The sequence below is a fragment of the Phodopus roborovskii genome, unplaced genomic scaffold (genome assembly GCF_943737965.1).
Source record: "Phodopus roborovskii unplaced genomic scaffold, PHOROB, whole genome shotgun sequence".
In the NCBI taxonomy this organism is placed as follows: domain Eukaryota; kingdom Metazoa; phylum Chordata; class Mammalia; order Rodentia; family Cricetidae; genus Phodopus; species Phodopus roborovskii.
The window spans coordinates 3829-19643 of record NW_026125536.1 but is presented as its reverse complement, the minus strand read 5'-3'; the positions used below and the strand labels follow the sequence as shown (position 1 = coordinate 19643).

The following is a 15815-nucleotide window of genomic DNA, read 5'->3' as shown; positions in this document are numbered from 1 at the left end:
GGTTTCTTTGCTTAGACCTGGTTGTCCTGGAACTTATGCTGTAAACCAGGCTGGTCTTGAATTCAGAGAGCCATGTTTGTCTCTGCCTCCCGAGTGCTGGGATTAAAGGAATACTACCATTTCTTTTCTTTTCTTTGGTCTTTCGAGACAGGGTTTCTCTGTGGTTTTAGAGTCTGTCCTGGAACTAGCTCTTGGAGACCAGGCTGGTCTCCATCTCACAGACATCTACGTGCCTCTGCCTCCAGAGTGCTGGGACTAAAGGCGTGCACCACCACCGCCCAGCTAAATAAAAATTTCTATTTTCTAAGCCAGAAAATGCTATTAAAGCTTACGTACATGTACTTTTTATGCATGTTTTATTCCTTAAGTTCTTGGAATTGCTTATTCAAACCAAGTTTATTAAGTAGTCATGGTTTGGGCAATATGAGTAGTGCAAAACATGGTCTCTAGAGAGTAAAATAGAAATGCATCATTTTTCTTAGGAAGCTTATAGTCTCTTTGGAATTATAACATTGATTCTCAGAAATTAAAAAATTAAAATAACAGAAGCTATTTTGCTAAACAGAAAAAAAACTGTATAATATTGTAGAATTTTAAAAAGAGTTATTAGGATCAGAGATTTGGTCAGGCTTCTTGGAGAAGTGAGTTTGAAATGAGAAAATGTAGCGCTCAGTTCACAGAGATCCACCTGGTTGGGATGAAAGGCTTGTGCCACCACCACCTGTAACGAGTACGGTTTTTCTGCCCGCTGCCACTAGTCTTGTCCCGCCGCCATGCCGCCAGCCCCAAATAATACACAGAGACTTTGTATTTGGTATTATACTGTTGGCCAGGTACTAGTTTCTTATTGGCTAGCTTTGTCTTAAGTATTAACCCATTTCTGCTGATCTATGTATTTCTCTTACCAGGGAGCCGGCGGCATACTGCCGGCGGCAGGCGGAAAAACTACTCGTTACAAACACCCCTCCAGCTCTGTGTTTTGTGTTGCTGTTAGTCATTAAAGTTATTCTTGGAGTATAAAAAAGTGTAGAGTTCAATTCTTGCCACTTACAACTTGAATGTCTATTAATTACAATATGTGGAATAAATACGAGGGACATTTAAGGAAGAAGTAAATTTGTTAATTTTTAAAAGAAATTCTTCCTTATAATAGCCTTTTGAAATCAGCAAACCAACACTTTATTTATTTTTTCATTACTTATAAAGAGCAATACCACCAGCAGCACTCAGTGTTGGATCACTTGCTGTTTGTTGGAAGCGTTGGTGCTTTGTTACTGTGTGGTGTCAGGATGGGTTTTACCAGGAGCTCTGGAGAATTGACTCATATTCCTTGTGTTTCTACCGTGCTTTTTCCTCTTCTTACTAGTTATGAGACTAGGTTCATGGAAATTGTTAGCCATGTTTTGATTTCCCTTGGATTGATGTTTACAATGGCAGGTAGTTGTTGGTATTTCTTTTTGGGCTTGTTTGCTTTTTTTCATGCCATGCCTGATACCATATTAAAGCAGGTATTTAGTCATGGTGATGGAGAAAGAAAACAGATGGCTGGTTTCTAGAATTCAGACTATAAAACCTTTGTGTTGCTAAGTCACTGGAGAGATGAGGTTGACACTGAAGGAAGATACTGGGGTGGAGGTATACCTCGTAATTTAAAATAACATAAATAAAGTGGAAATCTCTTAAGACTAGTTTAGCTGCCTTGGGTTTTTGTTGTTTGTTTTAGACTGAGAACTAAACTCAGGACAGTGCATCTGTTAAGTGCTCTATCAGTGAGCTCAATTCCCAGTTCCAGAAGGCAGACATTAAAAACAAACCATGGTCTGGCAAAGGTGGCTATGAGTAAAAAAGTACTTGCTATGCAAGCTTGGTAGCCAGACTTCCACCCTCAGGAGGGAGGAAACATTCCACATGGTTGTTCTTTGACCTCCATGGGTATCCTGTGACACCCCCTACCACACACATGCTTGCCATATAGCTTTATAAGCATATTCCTGGAACACTCTCTATAGACCAGGGTGGCCTCAAATTCACAGAGATCCACCTGACTCTGTCACCTGAGTGCTGGGATTAAAGGCGTGCACCACCACCACCCAGCACAAAGAAATAAATTTTTAAAAATTTACTTTAGAGCAAATCCTGACCTAAGAAGTAAGCACATTTTGAGAGATGAGTTTTGAGAGCATGAGAAGGCAGGCAGAAAAGAAAAATCAAGAAGTTAATTATCAGTCAAATAAAGAACTCATTAAAAACCAAAAATAGATTTGTTAAGAGATTCTAGAGCACCTGGCATTGGTGGCACACTCCTTTAATCTCAGTACTGGGAGGCAGAGGCAGGCGGGTCTCTGTGAGTTAGAGGTCAGCCTGGTCTACAGAGGGAGTTCATGACAGGCTCCAAAATTACAGTTTTACAATTAGTTGTAGATCACATAGATTTGCTATAATGCCATATATATATATATATATATATATGGTGGTGGGGATCAGACACTGACTGATTCACTGGCTTCAAACTTGAATCTATCTCAGCATTTCAAGAAATGCTATAATTGCAGGAATGTTCCACTCTGAGATTGTAATACTACTACGATTCTGTCACCTCATTCCCTGTCTCTTTCCTCCTCCCTCACCCAATTTTTCCTGTCTGTCTTATCTACCAACCAACCAACCATCTATATATCTATCATCTATGTATGTATCTATCATCTATAGTCACCTTGTCATCTATCATCTATGTATATCATGTATTTATCACCTATCGATTATTTATCATCTAATCAGTTGGTGGCGAGATCCTCCAGCCTGAGTCTTTTACTTTTTATTTTTATTGTATATATATTGGTGTTTTGCCATGTGTGTTGGGTCCCCTGGAACTAAAATTACAGACATTTATGAGTTGCCATGTGGGTGCTGGGAATTGAGCCCAGGTCCTCTGGAAGAGCAGCCAGTGCTCTGAACCACTGAGCCATCTCTCCAGCCCCCGAGTCTTTAATTTTTAAAATTGACAACACTGTGTAGCCCACAAGGAGAAAGTCTAATGTATTTTGTGTGTGTTTGTCTGCAATGGTTTGTGCCCAAGAAGCCAGAAGAGGGCATCAAAACCCTTGGGATTGGAGTTGCAGGTGATTGTTAGCTGCCATGTAGACCCTGGGGAATGGAACCCAAGTCCTGAGGAAGAGCAGCCAGTGTTCTTAACCCCCCCTGTGTCATCTCTAGAATTACAGATACTTTGCTTTCCACTCTTTAGGTCCAGTTTAAATGCATTCTCATGAGAAACTCTTTTTGAGGCTGGGGGCTGACTGACAGATGGCTCAGTGTCAATCTGGTTTCAGTCCCCATGATTGGTGGAAGGAGGGACTAATTCCCATGTGTTATTCTCTACCCTCTACATGTGCATCATGGCAAGTGTTTTTATTTTGGCCACCTCATTCCACAAAACATTTCATGTAGAACATTGGTAGTATTAATAATTTGTTAAGACTCATAACTGTTTTTCATACGTATTTCCTTGCCTCCCAGCTAAGGGATTGAACCTGGGACTTTTAGCATACCAGATAATACTCCCAGCTCTAATTGTCTGGTTTATCTCTATGACTTAAGATACACTCTGAAGAAAACTGTGAGTTTGATGAGTTTTATAATAAATGTTTTCAGCATAATGTCTTTCTTTCTTTCCTAGAGAATGGATCTTGGAGAATGCCTGAAAGTCCATGACCTGGCTTTAAGAGCAGACTATGAAATTGCATCCAAAGAACAGGACTTTTTCTTTGAACTTGATGTATGTGACTTTCCTTTTATTTTACATTTGTCTCTTACAGTAAAAATAGTTTGTATATTGGTTAATGCATGGGGAAGATAGTATACACCCCCCCCCCCCCCCCCCCAGTGTGTAGTACTAAGTATTATGAAAGCCAAGACCTTATGCATAGACAGCCTCCAACTTAGCCCTGACTCCCAATTTTCTTTATATAAGTGATTGGATATTTATGAAAATGTATAAAAGATTTGTTTTTGCTGTTTTGTTAAATTGAAAAAAGGTTTTTTTTTTTTTTTTTTTTTTTTTTTTTTGAGACAGGGTCTCTCTGTTCCTTAGCTCTGACTGTTCTGGAACTCCAGACTGGTCTCAGATTTAGATCTAACTGCCTCTGCCTCCCAAGTGCTGGAATTATAAACACTATGCCTAGGTTAAAAAAAGGTTCTGTTTAAAAAAAGTCAAGCTTATTTTTCCCACCAGAAGTAAAAATGAAAGTAGCCGTTTCAACAAATGTACACCACCAGTTTTTCTTTCATTTAAAGCTTTTATTAAAGACACAATCCACTGAATTTTCCCATTAATACTTTTACTGTATTGGTAATCACTAGCCAGACCTCTCCAGTTCTGGGATGAAATACACCATATATCTTGGGACCATGTTTTTTAAATAATAAAAGAAAAGAAATAGAAGATACTGTTTAGGTGTCAGAGTTACAAATGTGATTTAATACTGTCCTTATATAGAAGAATTTCTTGTATGAAAATAGAGACACGTGAGGCGGAAGAAAGATGGCTCAGTGGTTAAGGGTACTTGTTTTTTCAGGGAACCACAGTTCAACTCCCATCACTCACATTTTGGCCCAACAAACATGATTCCAATTCTAAGAGATCTGGGTCCCTCTTGATGATGCTTGCAGGCCCCATGCATACACATGGTGCTCACAGTTACATGTAGGCAGAGGTTCATGTGAAATAAATAGGGCCGGTCAGTGGTGGCGCACGCCTTTAATCCCAGCACTCAGGGAGGCAGAGGCTGGTGGATCTGTGTGAGTTCAAGGCCAGCCTGGTCTACCAAGTGAGTTTCAGGACAGGCTACAAAGCCACACAGAGAAATCCTGTCTTGAAAAACAAAATAAATAAAAAATAAAAATAAAGAAAGTATACAAAATGTTTTAAAGAATATACCACCTGTCAAACCTTTTGCACTTTTATGAAATATACATAAGACATAATAATCAATAAAAGTCTTATGGTGGTTTTTATCATTGAAATTAGGAAATTTTACTTAGTTGAATATAGCAATAAATAGCTCCTGACTTCTGAATGTCTAAAAACTTTTGTTTATGTAAATAAAATTGTCTAAAATGTACAAAAGTACATTTGATACTGGTTGGGCATAAGATAAAAGTGAATGTTACCATTGAACATTGTGGTTGGGATTGAGGTTATTTTTGGTCTTTCTGCTCTGTGGTGTAAAGTAGCTGAGCCAAAAGGAATTCAATAGCTAATGCTTAAATGCTCTTCATAAAAGTATTGGCTTATATTTTTAATTAATACTTTGAGCTCTCCCCTTGTGGGCTACATAGTGTTGTTAAGATGTTTTAGTTACTGTTGATAAATAAAATGATGAGTGTGAGTAGAGTGTGAATTTGCTTTTTTTGCGAGTGAATGTTGTGATTGTATTTAAGGTCATGTGTATTGGCAGCTGTTTTCTGAGTTGGCTAAACTTGAGTGTTGTTGGTTTTCTTGGTGACTCATTAACTTTATGCAGATTATGAAAATTGGTCCTTTCACTCATGTATGCTCTAAAAATCCTATTTTATTTTTCTTTGGATGACTTTTATCTTTAAATAGTATTTTTAGTTATACTGTCTAATTAGTGCTTTTAATACCTATTTTGTCAGCTTGAAAGATCTTTTCTGTTTTGACCAGAAAATAGTTCTCACCTGTGGTTTCTTCTATATATTTTTAATTTTATATTCATTTTATGTATATGAATGTTGTGCATATGTACATGTGTGTCTGTGTTTACCAGGTGTTACCTGGTATCCATGGAGACCAGAAGACATCATCAGATTTTCTGGGATTGGAGTTATAGTTGTGAGCCACATGTGGATACTGGGAACCAAAGTCTTGTCTTCTACAAGAAAAGCAAGTGTTTTTAATTGCTGATCTATCTCTCCAGACCCATGAGCAATCTATTCATTTTGTTCAGTTAAATTCTTTATACATCTTGGATTTATTCTGTAAGAAACAGGTAGCCAAAATACCTCCTCCATAGAACCAACTGTATTTCTTGATATTTCACTGTTATTTTCGCTACTTTAGGATATTATCTTTGACTTCACATAAGGAAATGAAAGCAGATTTGTGTTGTGATTTAAAAGGTAATAGTCACTCCGTGTTAACTTTGTGAGAATTCTTGGCTTATTTGGCCGGTTAAGTTCAGTCAGTGTGTGCAGGATGAATTTCTATTTTTAGCTGATAAACGTTATACTAGTAGCTTTTCTGTTGCTGTGATAAAAGTCATCATGATCAAGGTAACTTATTTGAATGTGAAGTTCCAAAGGAGTAAGAGTCCATCATCATAATGGTGGGGTGGGTGTGGGGTTGCAGGTGCTGAGTGGACTGGCAGCTGGTGCAGCCTGTGAGCTTACATCTTAAAAGGCAAGCAAGAAGCAAAGAGAACTAGAAATGGCTTTTGATACCTCAAAGCCTGACCCTAGCAGCAAGGCCACACTTTTTAAATTTATTTTTAGTTTATGTACATTGGTGTTTTGTTTACATATGTCTGTGTGAGTAGCGGGATCCCCTTGAACTGTAGTTACAGACAGCTGTGAGCTGCCATGGGGTGCTGGGGATTGAACCCCTGTCCTCTGGAAGAGCAGCCAGTGCTCTAACCGATGAGCCATCTCCAGTCCCAAAGGCACACTTCTTTTTGTTGTTTGTTTTTGCTTGCTTGGGTTTGTTTGTTCGGTTGGTTGGTTTTCAAGGCAGGGTTTCTCTGTGTAAAAATCCCTGGCTATCCTGGAACCCTGTAGACCACTGTAGACCAGGCTGACCTTGAACTCACGGAGATCTGCCTGCCTCTACCTCCCGAGTGCTGGGACTAAAGGCATGCAGCACCACCACCAGGCTGAGGCCATACTTCTTAACCCTGTCTCTATGGGGTGAAAGACTGGGGGCATGGGGACAAAGTCTTCAGTGCTTGACTGTGTGGAATGTCTCATTCAGATCACTGCAGTTGGTCCTTTCCCCTTCCCCCCTTTGATTTTTGGAGAAACGAGTTTCTCTGTGTAGCCCTGGTTGTCTTGGAACTTACTCTGTAGACCAACCTGGACGTAAACTCAGAGATCTACCTGCCTTTGTCTCCCAAGTGCTGAGGGTTACGGGCGTGCACTACCATGCTTAGCTTTAAAGTTTACTTTTTAAGTGAATTATTATTTAGTTATAAGCATTACATATACCTCAAAATACAACTTTGTTAGACTTTTTTTCTGTTAAATTTGTTAATGGCTTATTTCATCATTTTTTGTAAAACTTTGAAAACCACAGAATGCAAACAATTATCTAAATATTCAGAAACAACTCCTGTAGATATTATAATGGTCTTCCATATGTGGGCTGTGTTTGTGTCTATCTGTGGTCAAAGATTAGCTTTCAGGAATTGGTTCTCCTATCATGTGCACCCTGGAGATGGAACTCAGGTCATGAGGCTTAGTTGCAGTTGAGTTATTCACACCCCAAAACTACTTGTCTTTGGTTGGGTTTATTTTTGAGACATGGTCTTGGCTGTGTTGCTTTGGTTGACTTAACACATGCTATCTCACCCAAGCTGGTTTGAGCCTTCCAAGTGCAGAGATTACAGCGGGGCACTGCTATGTCATTACGGGGTGCTTGTTGTTTGGTTTTTGGTTTTCTCAGTGTAGCCCTGGCTGTCCTGCAACTGTAGACTAATCTGGCCTTGAACTCACAGAGATCCACCTGTCTGCCTCCACCTCCCTAGCGCTGGGACTATAGGCATGTGCCACTACCCCCTGGCAATATGATAACATTTATAAGAACAAAGTTATTTTTCTTACAGTTTTGAGGGGTTTAAAGGTTCTTTTTCTGTGTTTTCTTTTACTTTTAGAATTACTTTAAACCTAGAACCTGACACATGCTAGGCAAATGTTCTGTCACGAACAATTTCTCAGCCTTGTGCTTTTCTTGTTTTAGGGGTGGGCCATTGAAGAGTAAGATTCAACTAGTGCTTCCCTACGTAGAAGGAAAGCACTTCTGCATGTGGGCTGCACCCCTTACCCAAAACACAGTGTTCAGTAGAGATACTTTTGTGTAAGTAATCATTTTATGTTAACCTTTTCCAGGCCATGGATCATCTGCAGTCCTTCATTGCAGATTGTGATCGAAGGACAGAAGTGTCTAAGAAAAGATTAGCAGAGACTCAAGAAGAGATAAGTGCTGAGGTGGCAGCAAAGGTAACAATTAGTCATTTTATTAGTTCAAAGCATAGGGGTTTTGTTTGTTTTTGAGTTTGTTTTGTTTTTGTTGTTACTGCTTGAGATAGGGTCTGCCTTTATAGCTGTGGCTGTTCTGGAGCTCACTCTATAGACCAGACTATCTTCCAACTTACAGAGTCCTGCATGCTTCTACCTCTTCCTCCCAATTGCTGGGATTGTAAAGTATATTTTTAACGCATTTCATTCACTCCAATTTTTTTTTGGGGGGGGTGTTTTTGAGACATGGTCTCAACTGTGTAGCCCCTGGCTGGCTTGGAACTATATAGGCCAGCCTGGTCGTGAACTCACAGAAGTGCATTTGCCTCTGCCTCTTGAGTGTTAGGATTAATGAGCTACCATGCCAGACTCATTCCAGCGTTTTGATTTTTCAATAATTAGACTGTTAACCTAAGTAGAGAATTCTGTGGAATTGTGTACCCAAATGTTAACTAATACAACCATGTAACATTATATTTTATTTAGAACTTGCCAGTGGTGTATGCATCGGCTACATATAGTATGTATAGTTCTTTGTTTTTTTTTTTTTTTTTTTTTTTTTGTTTTTTTTTTTTTTTTTTTTTGAGATAGGGTTTCTCAGTGTATTCCCAGCTGTCCTGGAACTAGCTCAACCCTGTACACCAGGCAGGCCTTGACCTCAACAGAGAAAAACCCCTGCCTCTGTTTCCTGAGTGCAGGGATTTAAGGTGTGTGCCACCACCACCTGCCTTTTTTTTTTTTTTTTTTTTTAAATTAAGACTTATTTTTTATGTGCATGAGTATTTTGCTTCTGTGTATGTGTACACATGTGCATACTTGGTATCCATGCAGGCTAAGTGAGTGAATCAGAATCCCTGAAACTGGCGTTACGGTTGTGAACCACCTGATAGGGTTGCTGAGTACTGAAACTGGATCCTCTGTAAGTGTAGCAACTGCTCGTAACCACTGAACTATCTCTCCCGTCCCTGGCTTTCTTTTGATTTTGACAAACATAAGCTTGTGTAGCTGCCGCCACAGTTTAGGTGCTGAAATAGCAACATAAATCATTTTATCATTGGGGTCACCATAATAGGAGGTGATCTTAACTGTTACCTTTTCAGCCCTTCATGCTATTTTTCATTCATGATCTTCTTTTTTTTTTTTTTTTTTGTTTTTTGTTTTTGTTTTCCTAGGCAGAGCGTGTTCATGAGTTAAACGAAGAAATAGGTAAATTGTTGGCCAAAGTGGAACAACTAGGAGCTGAAGGAAACGTGGAAGAGTCTCAGAAAGTCATGGATGAAGTAGAAAAGGCACGGGCAAAGAAAAGAGAAGCAGAGGTAAAATTCCTGGCTTTCTTCTGTTTGGGGGCAAGGTCTTACTGTGAGACCAACAATCTTGGAAAGAGATAAGTTCTTAATAGTGGTAAGATGTTAGCGTCTGTACTTTTTGTAAAATAGACATTTAACTGGAAATTGTTCAAAATGTAATGAAAGGAAATTAACTCAATTTAGAAATAAGTAATAGATGTTACGATGTTGGGTTGTTTTAAAGTAGTTTTTGGAAAATTGGAGTCATAGCTATATTGAAACTTACACCTTCACAAATGTAATTTAACCAATTACCCACATAAAACAAACACAACCTATTTACACTGTGCCTGTCTACCCTTTTTTCTCAGCATTTTTACTTATCATAGCAGTACAAACTGCTATGACCTTGGACGCCTTCTCTCATTTTCAGTTTATGACACAATTCAAAAATCTAACAACATGTGAACAAAGTCTGTTTTGATTGGTATAGCCCTTGATGTGTAGAAACTCAAGTATATTTGGTAGAGATTATGATGTAGTCTTTTGCTGTGGTGTCTTTTTGCCTCAACTGACGACATCTGGATTGTTTTCATGATGATCTCTTGTCTTTTTAGCTCTGGGCAGTATTCCTTTTTTCTTTCTTTACACCGACAATTCCAGCAGTTTGAGAGCTGGAATTGTAAGAATGATCATAGCTTTGTAGCCAACCTGTTTCATGCAAGTAATCAAGGCAAAAAGCTCAATCACTGAGCTTATTATCCTACCCCCTTCCTTTTCTTTTTTTGAGACAGGGTTTTTCTGTGTAGCCCTGGTTGTTCTGTAACAACCAGGTCTCAAACTCAGAGATTTGCCTGCTTGTACCTCCCAAGCGCTGGGATTAAAGGTGTGTGCCACCACTGCCTGGTTTACCCCCATTAATTAAAAAGGCCCTTTTGAGAAAAATAGGGCCGTGGGGCTGCTCAGCTTAGCCTTGAGCTTGTGGTCCCCTTGTCCTGTGGCTTTGTAATTTCTGATGGTAGTAACAGTTTCCCACTGAAGTGTTTTCCTTTTTTGACTAGTACCTTATTTATATTATATTTTTGAAATTTCCCCTCTCCTTTAAGGGGGGGGGGCAGGCTTTTTTATATGTATGGGTGTTTTGCCTAGACGTATATATCTCTACTTTGTACTTACTTACCTTGTGCCCAGAGTCTGGAAGAAGGCAGACTTGGGCTTGGATTTATAATAATTGTAAGCTGTCATTTGTCCAATTCCTCTGGAAGAGTAAACACAGTGTGCTCTTAACCACTAAGCCATCTCTGCAGCCCCTTTATGTTTTTAAATTCATAGATTATAGTGTCCATTGATTTGAATGTGTGTGCATTCCATTGTCCACACTAGTGTGTTTATATAAATATATGCTCTCCCATGTGGGTCCACATTCATGCGTATACATGTGTGTGGAAAACAGAATATAGCCCTAGGAACTGTCTGTCTGCCTTTTTATTTTGAGACATAGTCTCTCAATGACCCAATTTGTCAATTAGGCAACTGTTAATTAGCCAGTCAGTCCCTGAGATCCATCCACTTGGCCTTAGTCTCCTGGTTGCTAAAATTACAACCACCCATCACCATGCCAGCCTTCTGAGGGGAGGACATGCCATGGCACTGGTGTGTCGATCAGCAGACAACTTGTAAGAGTTTTTTCTACCTTGGGTTTCCTTTTATAATGTGGGTCTTATGAATTGTACTTCTGTCATCAGGCTTGGCAAACAGTGTCTTTACCCACTAATCCATCTTTCCAGCTTTGGCTGTTTTGTTGTTGATTTTAACTTGGTTATGGGGATCAAGCTCAGAGCTTCAAGCTTGTAGGATAAGCACTTAGAATTGAGTTCTTCAGCCCCCCTTCTTTGATTTCTGTTTCAGGTCTTTTTTGAAGAACTTCTCTGTACATTCTATCCAGCTTTTTTTTTTTTTTTTAAATCAGTGTCATCCTAGCTAAAGCTACCTAGAGTGTTGGAAAAAATTTTTTTAACTGCCTTAAACAAAAAAACATAATTAGTACAGGAAAGAAGATAGTGTATTGGCAAGTTTACCAGTGTGTATTGTTCCTTGATGAAAATGTTTGGGAAGTCATCAAGAGTCCCGATGCGGATTGACCTTTCTTTCCTTAGTTGTCTTGAGGACTGGGAGAGTAAAGGATAGGTGAAGTTTTGGCCTTCACCAGACCACTCTCTCAAAGAATTTATTAAAAATATTCTATGCATATATAGTTTATTTTCTTACAGAATTTTTAAGGTCATTTGTGAGATCATTTTTTCCCTCACTTTAGGAAGTTTATCGCAATTCTATGCCGGCCTCCAGTTTCCAGCAGCAGAAACTTCGAGTCTGTGAAGTCTGCTCTGCATATCTAGGTCTTCACGATAATGACAGGCGGCTTGCTGACCATTTTGGGGTAAACTGCACCTGGGATTTATTGAAATAAGAGAAAAACTCGAAGAATTAAAGGTACCTTGTGTAAATTAGTATTTCTCACCTTATCCTCGTTAACCTGGTTCTGTTACTCGGTTAGCATTTTTCTCTGGTTTTATTGGCAAGGTCTCACTATGTAACTGCTACTGGCTGCTCTCTTGTCTCAGCTCCCCTATTACTAGTGTAAGTACAGTATGACAGTTAGCTTTTTGAATAGTGTGGTTCATTCCGATTCAGCAATATCAGACCGTTTAAAATGTGTGATAATGTTGAGAAACAGGAAAGGTCAGGAAACAGGATGTGATTTTTTTTTTTTAATGATTCTTTTATTTATTATGTAGTAGAAGTTCTGTTTGATTGTTTGCCTCCGTGCCAGAAGGCATCAGATCTTATTACAGATGTTTGTGAGCTACCATGTGGTTGTTGGGTGTTGAACTCAGAGCCTCTAGAAGAACAGTTAATGCTCTTAACCTCTGAGCTATTTCCCCAGCCTGTATTTTTTGGTTTTTGTTTTTTAATGTCATTAAGGAATGATGGGGGCAGGGCTGAAGCTACATGCTTGCCTGTCATGCTTGGAAAAAATAAATCATAGTGAAACAAGAAGTTTACATGTTTTTCACAATTCGGGAAAGCCAACTTGAAATCTAATAATTGTACCTGACAAAAATTTAAATTATATTATTTTTACTATATGGGAAATCAAATACAGTTTAAGGTAAAGATAATTAAGGATTTGCCAAGTAAGTTTTCAACTGGTTTTTTAAATTATTTCATTTTAAAGAGAGTTGTGGCTGAGAAGCAGGAGAAAAGAAACCAGGAGCGTCTGAAACGAAGAGAGGAGAGGGAGAGAGAAGAGCGGGAGAAACTGAGGAGGTACGTACAGGGGCGGCGCCCGCGCTCGAGCTCAGCCTTCAGCCCAGGGAGACATGTCTTCAAGATGCTATTAAACTGGTTCTGGGCATAGAGATTTTGAAATGTTTTCATTTCAAAAATGTTTCCATGCAAGCTGGGCATGTTGGCACTCAATCCCAGAGACCCACAAGGTGGAAGATAAAAAACCAGTTCCCAAAAGTTGTTCTCTGATCTCTAAGAGCATATCATGCATATATAATGTAATACTGTGTGTGTGAGAGAGAGAGAGTGTGTGATTAAAAATACTAATTAGATATTAAGTTGCATGAAGATAGAATGAGACAGTCAGAGTTTCAGAGAAAGCTAATCAAAAGAGTTGTAGGGCTGGACTGTGTTGATGCATGCCTTTAATCCAAGCATTCAGGAAACAGGCAGGCAAATCTCTATGAATTTGAGGCCACCCTGGCCCACACAGTGTGTTTTAGGACAGCCAGGGCTACAGAGCTATAAAGAAAGACCCTGTCTTGGACCCTACCTTCCATCCCTCCCCTCCCCCCCCCCAAAAAAAAAGCAAGATCATTTTGATGGTAATAATGCAGATTCAATAGCTTTAAATCAGAAAAGTTTCAAAAATTGCAGTTTCTGAATAGGGGAGTCTATGAGTAAATAATCCTTATCAATATTTCTAAAATCTAAAATGATTTAGAAGTCATAGTTTTTGAGTATTGTGTCTAGATTTCACATTTTCATGTTACGGGTGTTCAGCCTTTAACAGCTTGTAGGCAGTCTACTGAACTGATGTGACTTCTGTATAAAGATTGTGTGAAAGTGGGTAATGGCTGTCTCACGACTTTATGTTGAATGAATTACAATAAAACCTCTTGCTACCCATTGGTATTTTCATTGGGTATTTCATTGTAGCTTAGCACAGAACTGTGTGTAACCTTTTCTCTCTTTGGTGGTCTTGGGCCTTGAGCTCAGGCTTGGTGAATGCTAGGCAAGCACTCTAATATGTCACCTTTTATACTTTTTGAGGAATTATTTGGGAGTTTTTGTTTTTATATTACGCTATTATTATTTCCTCAATTGTAGTCCTGGCTGGCCTGCCATTTGCTTTGTAGACCCAGACTGACCTCTTCCTCCCCTGTTCCCCCACACCCAGTTTTGCCATAAATTACAAAAATTCATTCACTTGACAAAGCAAATCTGCTTATATTAACTTATTAATTGGTAAATTTAGTATTCTTATATTTAGAGTGATTAAACATCCTTATAAATCATTGTTGCCCATTGGCAACATGTTTAAGCACTTTCAATGGACAGTCAGTCATGCCACAAAGAAATTTATCTCTTTTGATTCATAGTGTTTCCCTGACTGCATTTTTTTTTTTTTTTTCCGACTTAATTCACTTTATTTTTCTTGTATAAAACCCTTCTGTGGTGGCAACAGCTGGAGCCTGGGTCCTCTGAACAGAGACTCTGGTTTGGGCTTTCACAAGATGGTCAGTGAATTCCTGATAAGGAGACTTGGTGAACACAGTCTCTTTCCAGAGGTCAGGGGTCAGGTAGCTGTAGGTCTTAGAGATGGCATCAAAGGTGGCCTTGACAAAGTTGCCCAGGGTGGCAGTGCAGCCCCTGGCTGATGTGTAGCAGTCATCAATACCGGCCATCATCAGTAGCTTCTTGGGCACAGGAGCAGAGACGATGCCAGTGCCTCTGGGGGCAGGGATGAGATGCACCAACACAGAGCCACAGTGGCTTGTCACTTTGCATGGAACAGTGTGGGGCTTGCCAATCCCCCAGGAGCTTCTCCTCACAGGGACAGTGGAAAGCTTGGCCAAGATGATGGCCCCTCCGATAGCTGTGGCTACCTCCTTGGAGCATTTAACACCAAGACCAACATGACCGTTGTAGTCCCCAATAGCGACAAAAGCCTTGAACCTGGTGTGCTGGCCAGCCCTTGTCTGTTTCTGTACTGGCATGATCCTTAGAACCTCATCCTTAAGAGATGCCCCCAAGAAAAGTCAATAATCTTGGATTCCTTAATGGGCAGAGAGAAAAGGTAGATCTCCTCCAGGGACTTGATCTTCATGTCCTTAACCAGGCGGCCCAGCTTGGTGACAGGGACCCACTCCTTGTCTTCGGCTTCACTTCCATGAGCCCCACGGCCTCGACCACGACCGCGGCCCCTGAGACCGCTGCCGAAGCCTCCGCGGCCTCCTAATCCTGGGCCCCGGGGTCCCCGGGTCCTCTGGGCCCGCCCGCTGCACCGGCGTCATCTGCTATTTGGTGTTTTCCCGAAGTAGAGGAAGCCCCTGACTGCATTCTTACAGTCTGTCATCAACCCTCTATGTTATCACAGTCATCAAATATATCTTTGGGATTTAAAAACCTTCTTTAGAGATAATGTAAGTCTCTAAGATAATTATTGGTCGTGCTAACTCAAAAGCTCTGAGCATATTATTCTTAGTTTAGGTGAACTTTATTTGGTGTTACATAGCTCTGTGTGTGTGTGTGCGCGCATGCGTGTGCATACATGTACGTGCTGTAAGATGCAAGGGTGTGAGAGAATGCACTTGTTCACACATGGCAGGCACATGTGTCTCACGCTGCTCAAGTGGAGGCCAGGACCCTGACCATGGGACTGAACTGAGGCCACCAGGCTTTCATGGCAAGGCCTTTTCACTGGCGGCAGTCTTTTTCATTTTAAGGACAAACAGTGCAGTCATCTGTTTTGAGAGATCTGCTTTCTTTCTCTTGGCCCCAATTCTCTTAACCTGTTTTTTTTCATTGAATAAATTTTATTTCAGGACTTACCTTCTTTGTAGTGTATGCTGAGAGTGTGTGTCCCCTCCCACCCCAGTTTTTTCTTTTTGTGTGTGTGTTGGGGGTGGTGTCAGTATCTTTGTGTAAGTCAAAGGACGTTTTCTGGAATTGGTTCTTGTCTTTCACCTTATTAGGCAAGGTCTCTTGTTG

At 40.0% G+C, this 15815-nt stretch overlaps 1 protein-coding gene across 1 annotated transcript in view; it reads left to right on the top strand.

Annotated features, from left to right (window-relative positions):
- Positions 1 to 12863, top strand: part of LOC127216139 (uncharacterized) — a 41209-nt gene extending 28346 nt beyond the window's left edge. Inside the window, exons 6-10 of the mRNA XM_051176684.1 lie at positions 3677 to 3775; positions 8119 to 8229; positions 9420 to 9563; positions 11848 to 12023; positions 12769 to 12863. Of these exons, the coding sequence (XP_051032641.1) occupies positions 3677 to 3775; positions 8119 to 8229; positions 9420 to 9563; positions 11848 to 12000 (507 nt within the window). The 3' untranslated portion in view covers positions 12001 to 12023; positions 12769 to 12863. The remainder of the gene's footprint in view (positions 1 to 3676; positions 3776 to 8118; positions 8230 to 9419; positions 9564 to 11847; positions 12024 to 12768) is intronic.
- The last annotated feature ends 2952 nt before the right edge of the window (positions 12864 to 15815 follow it).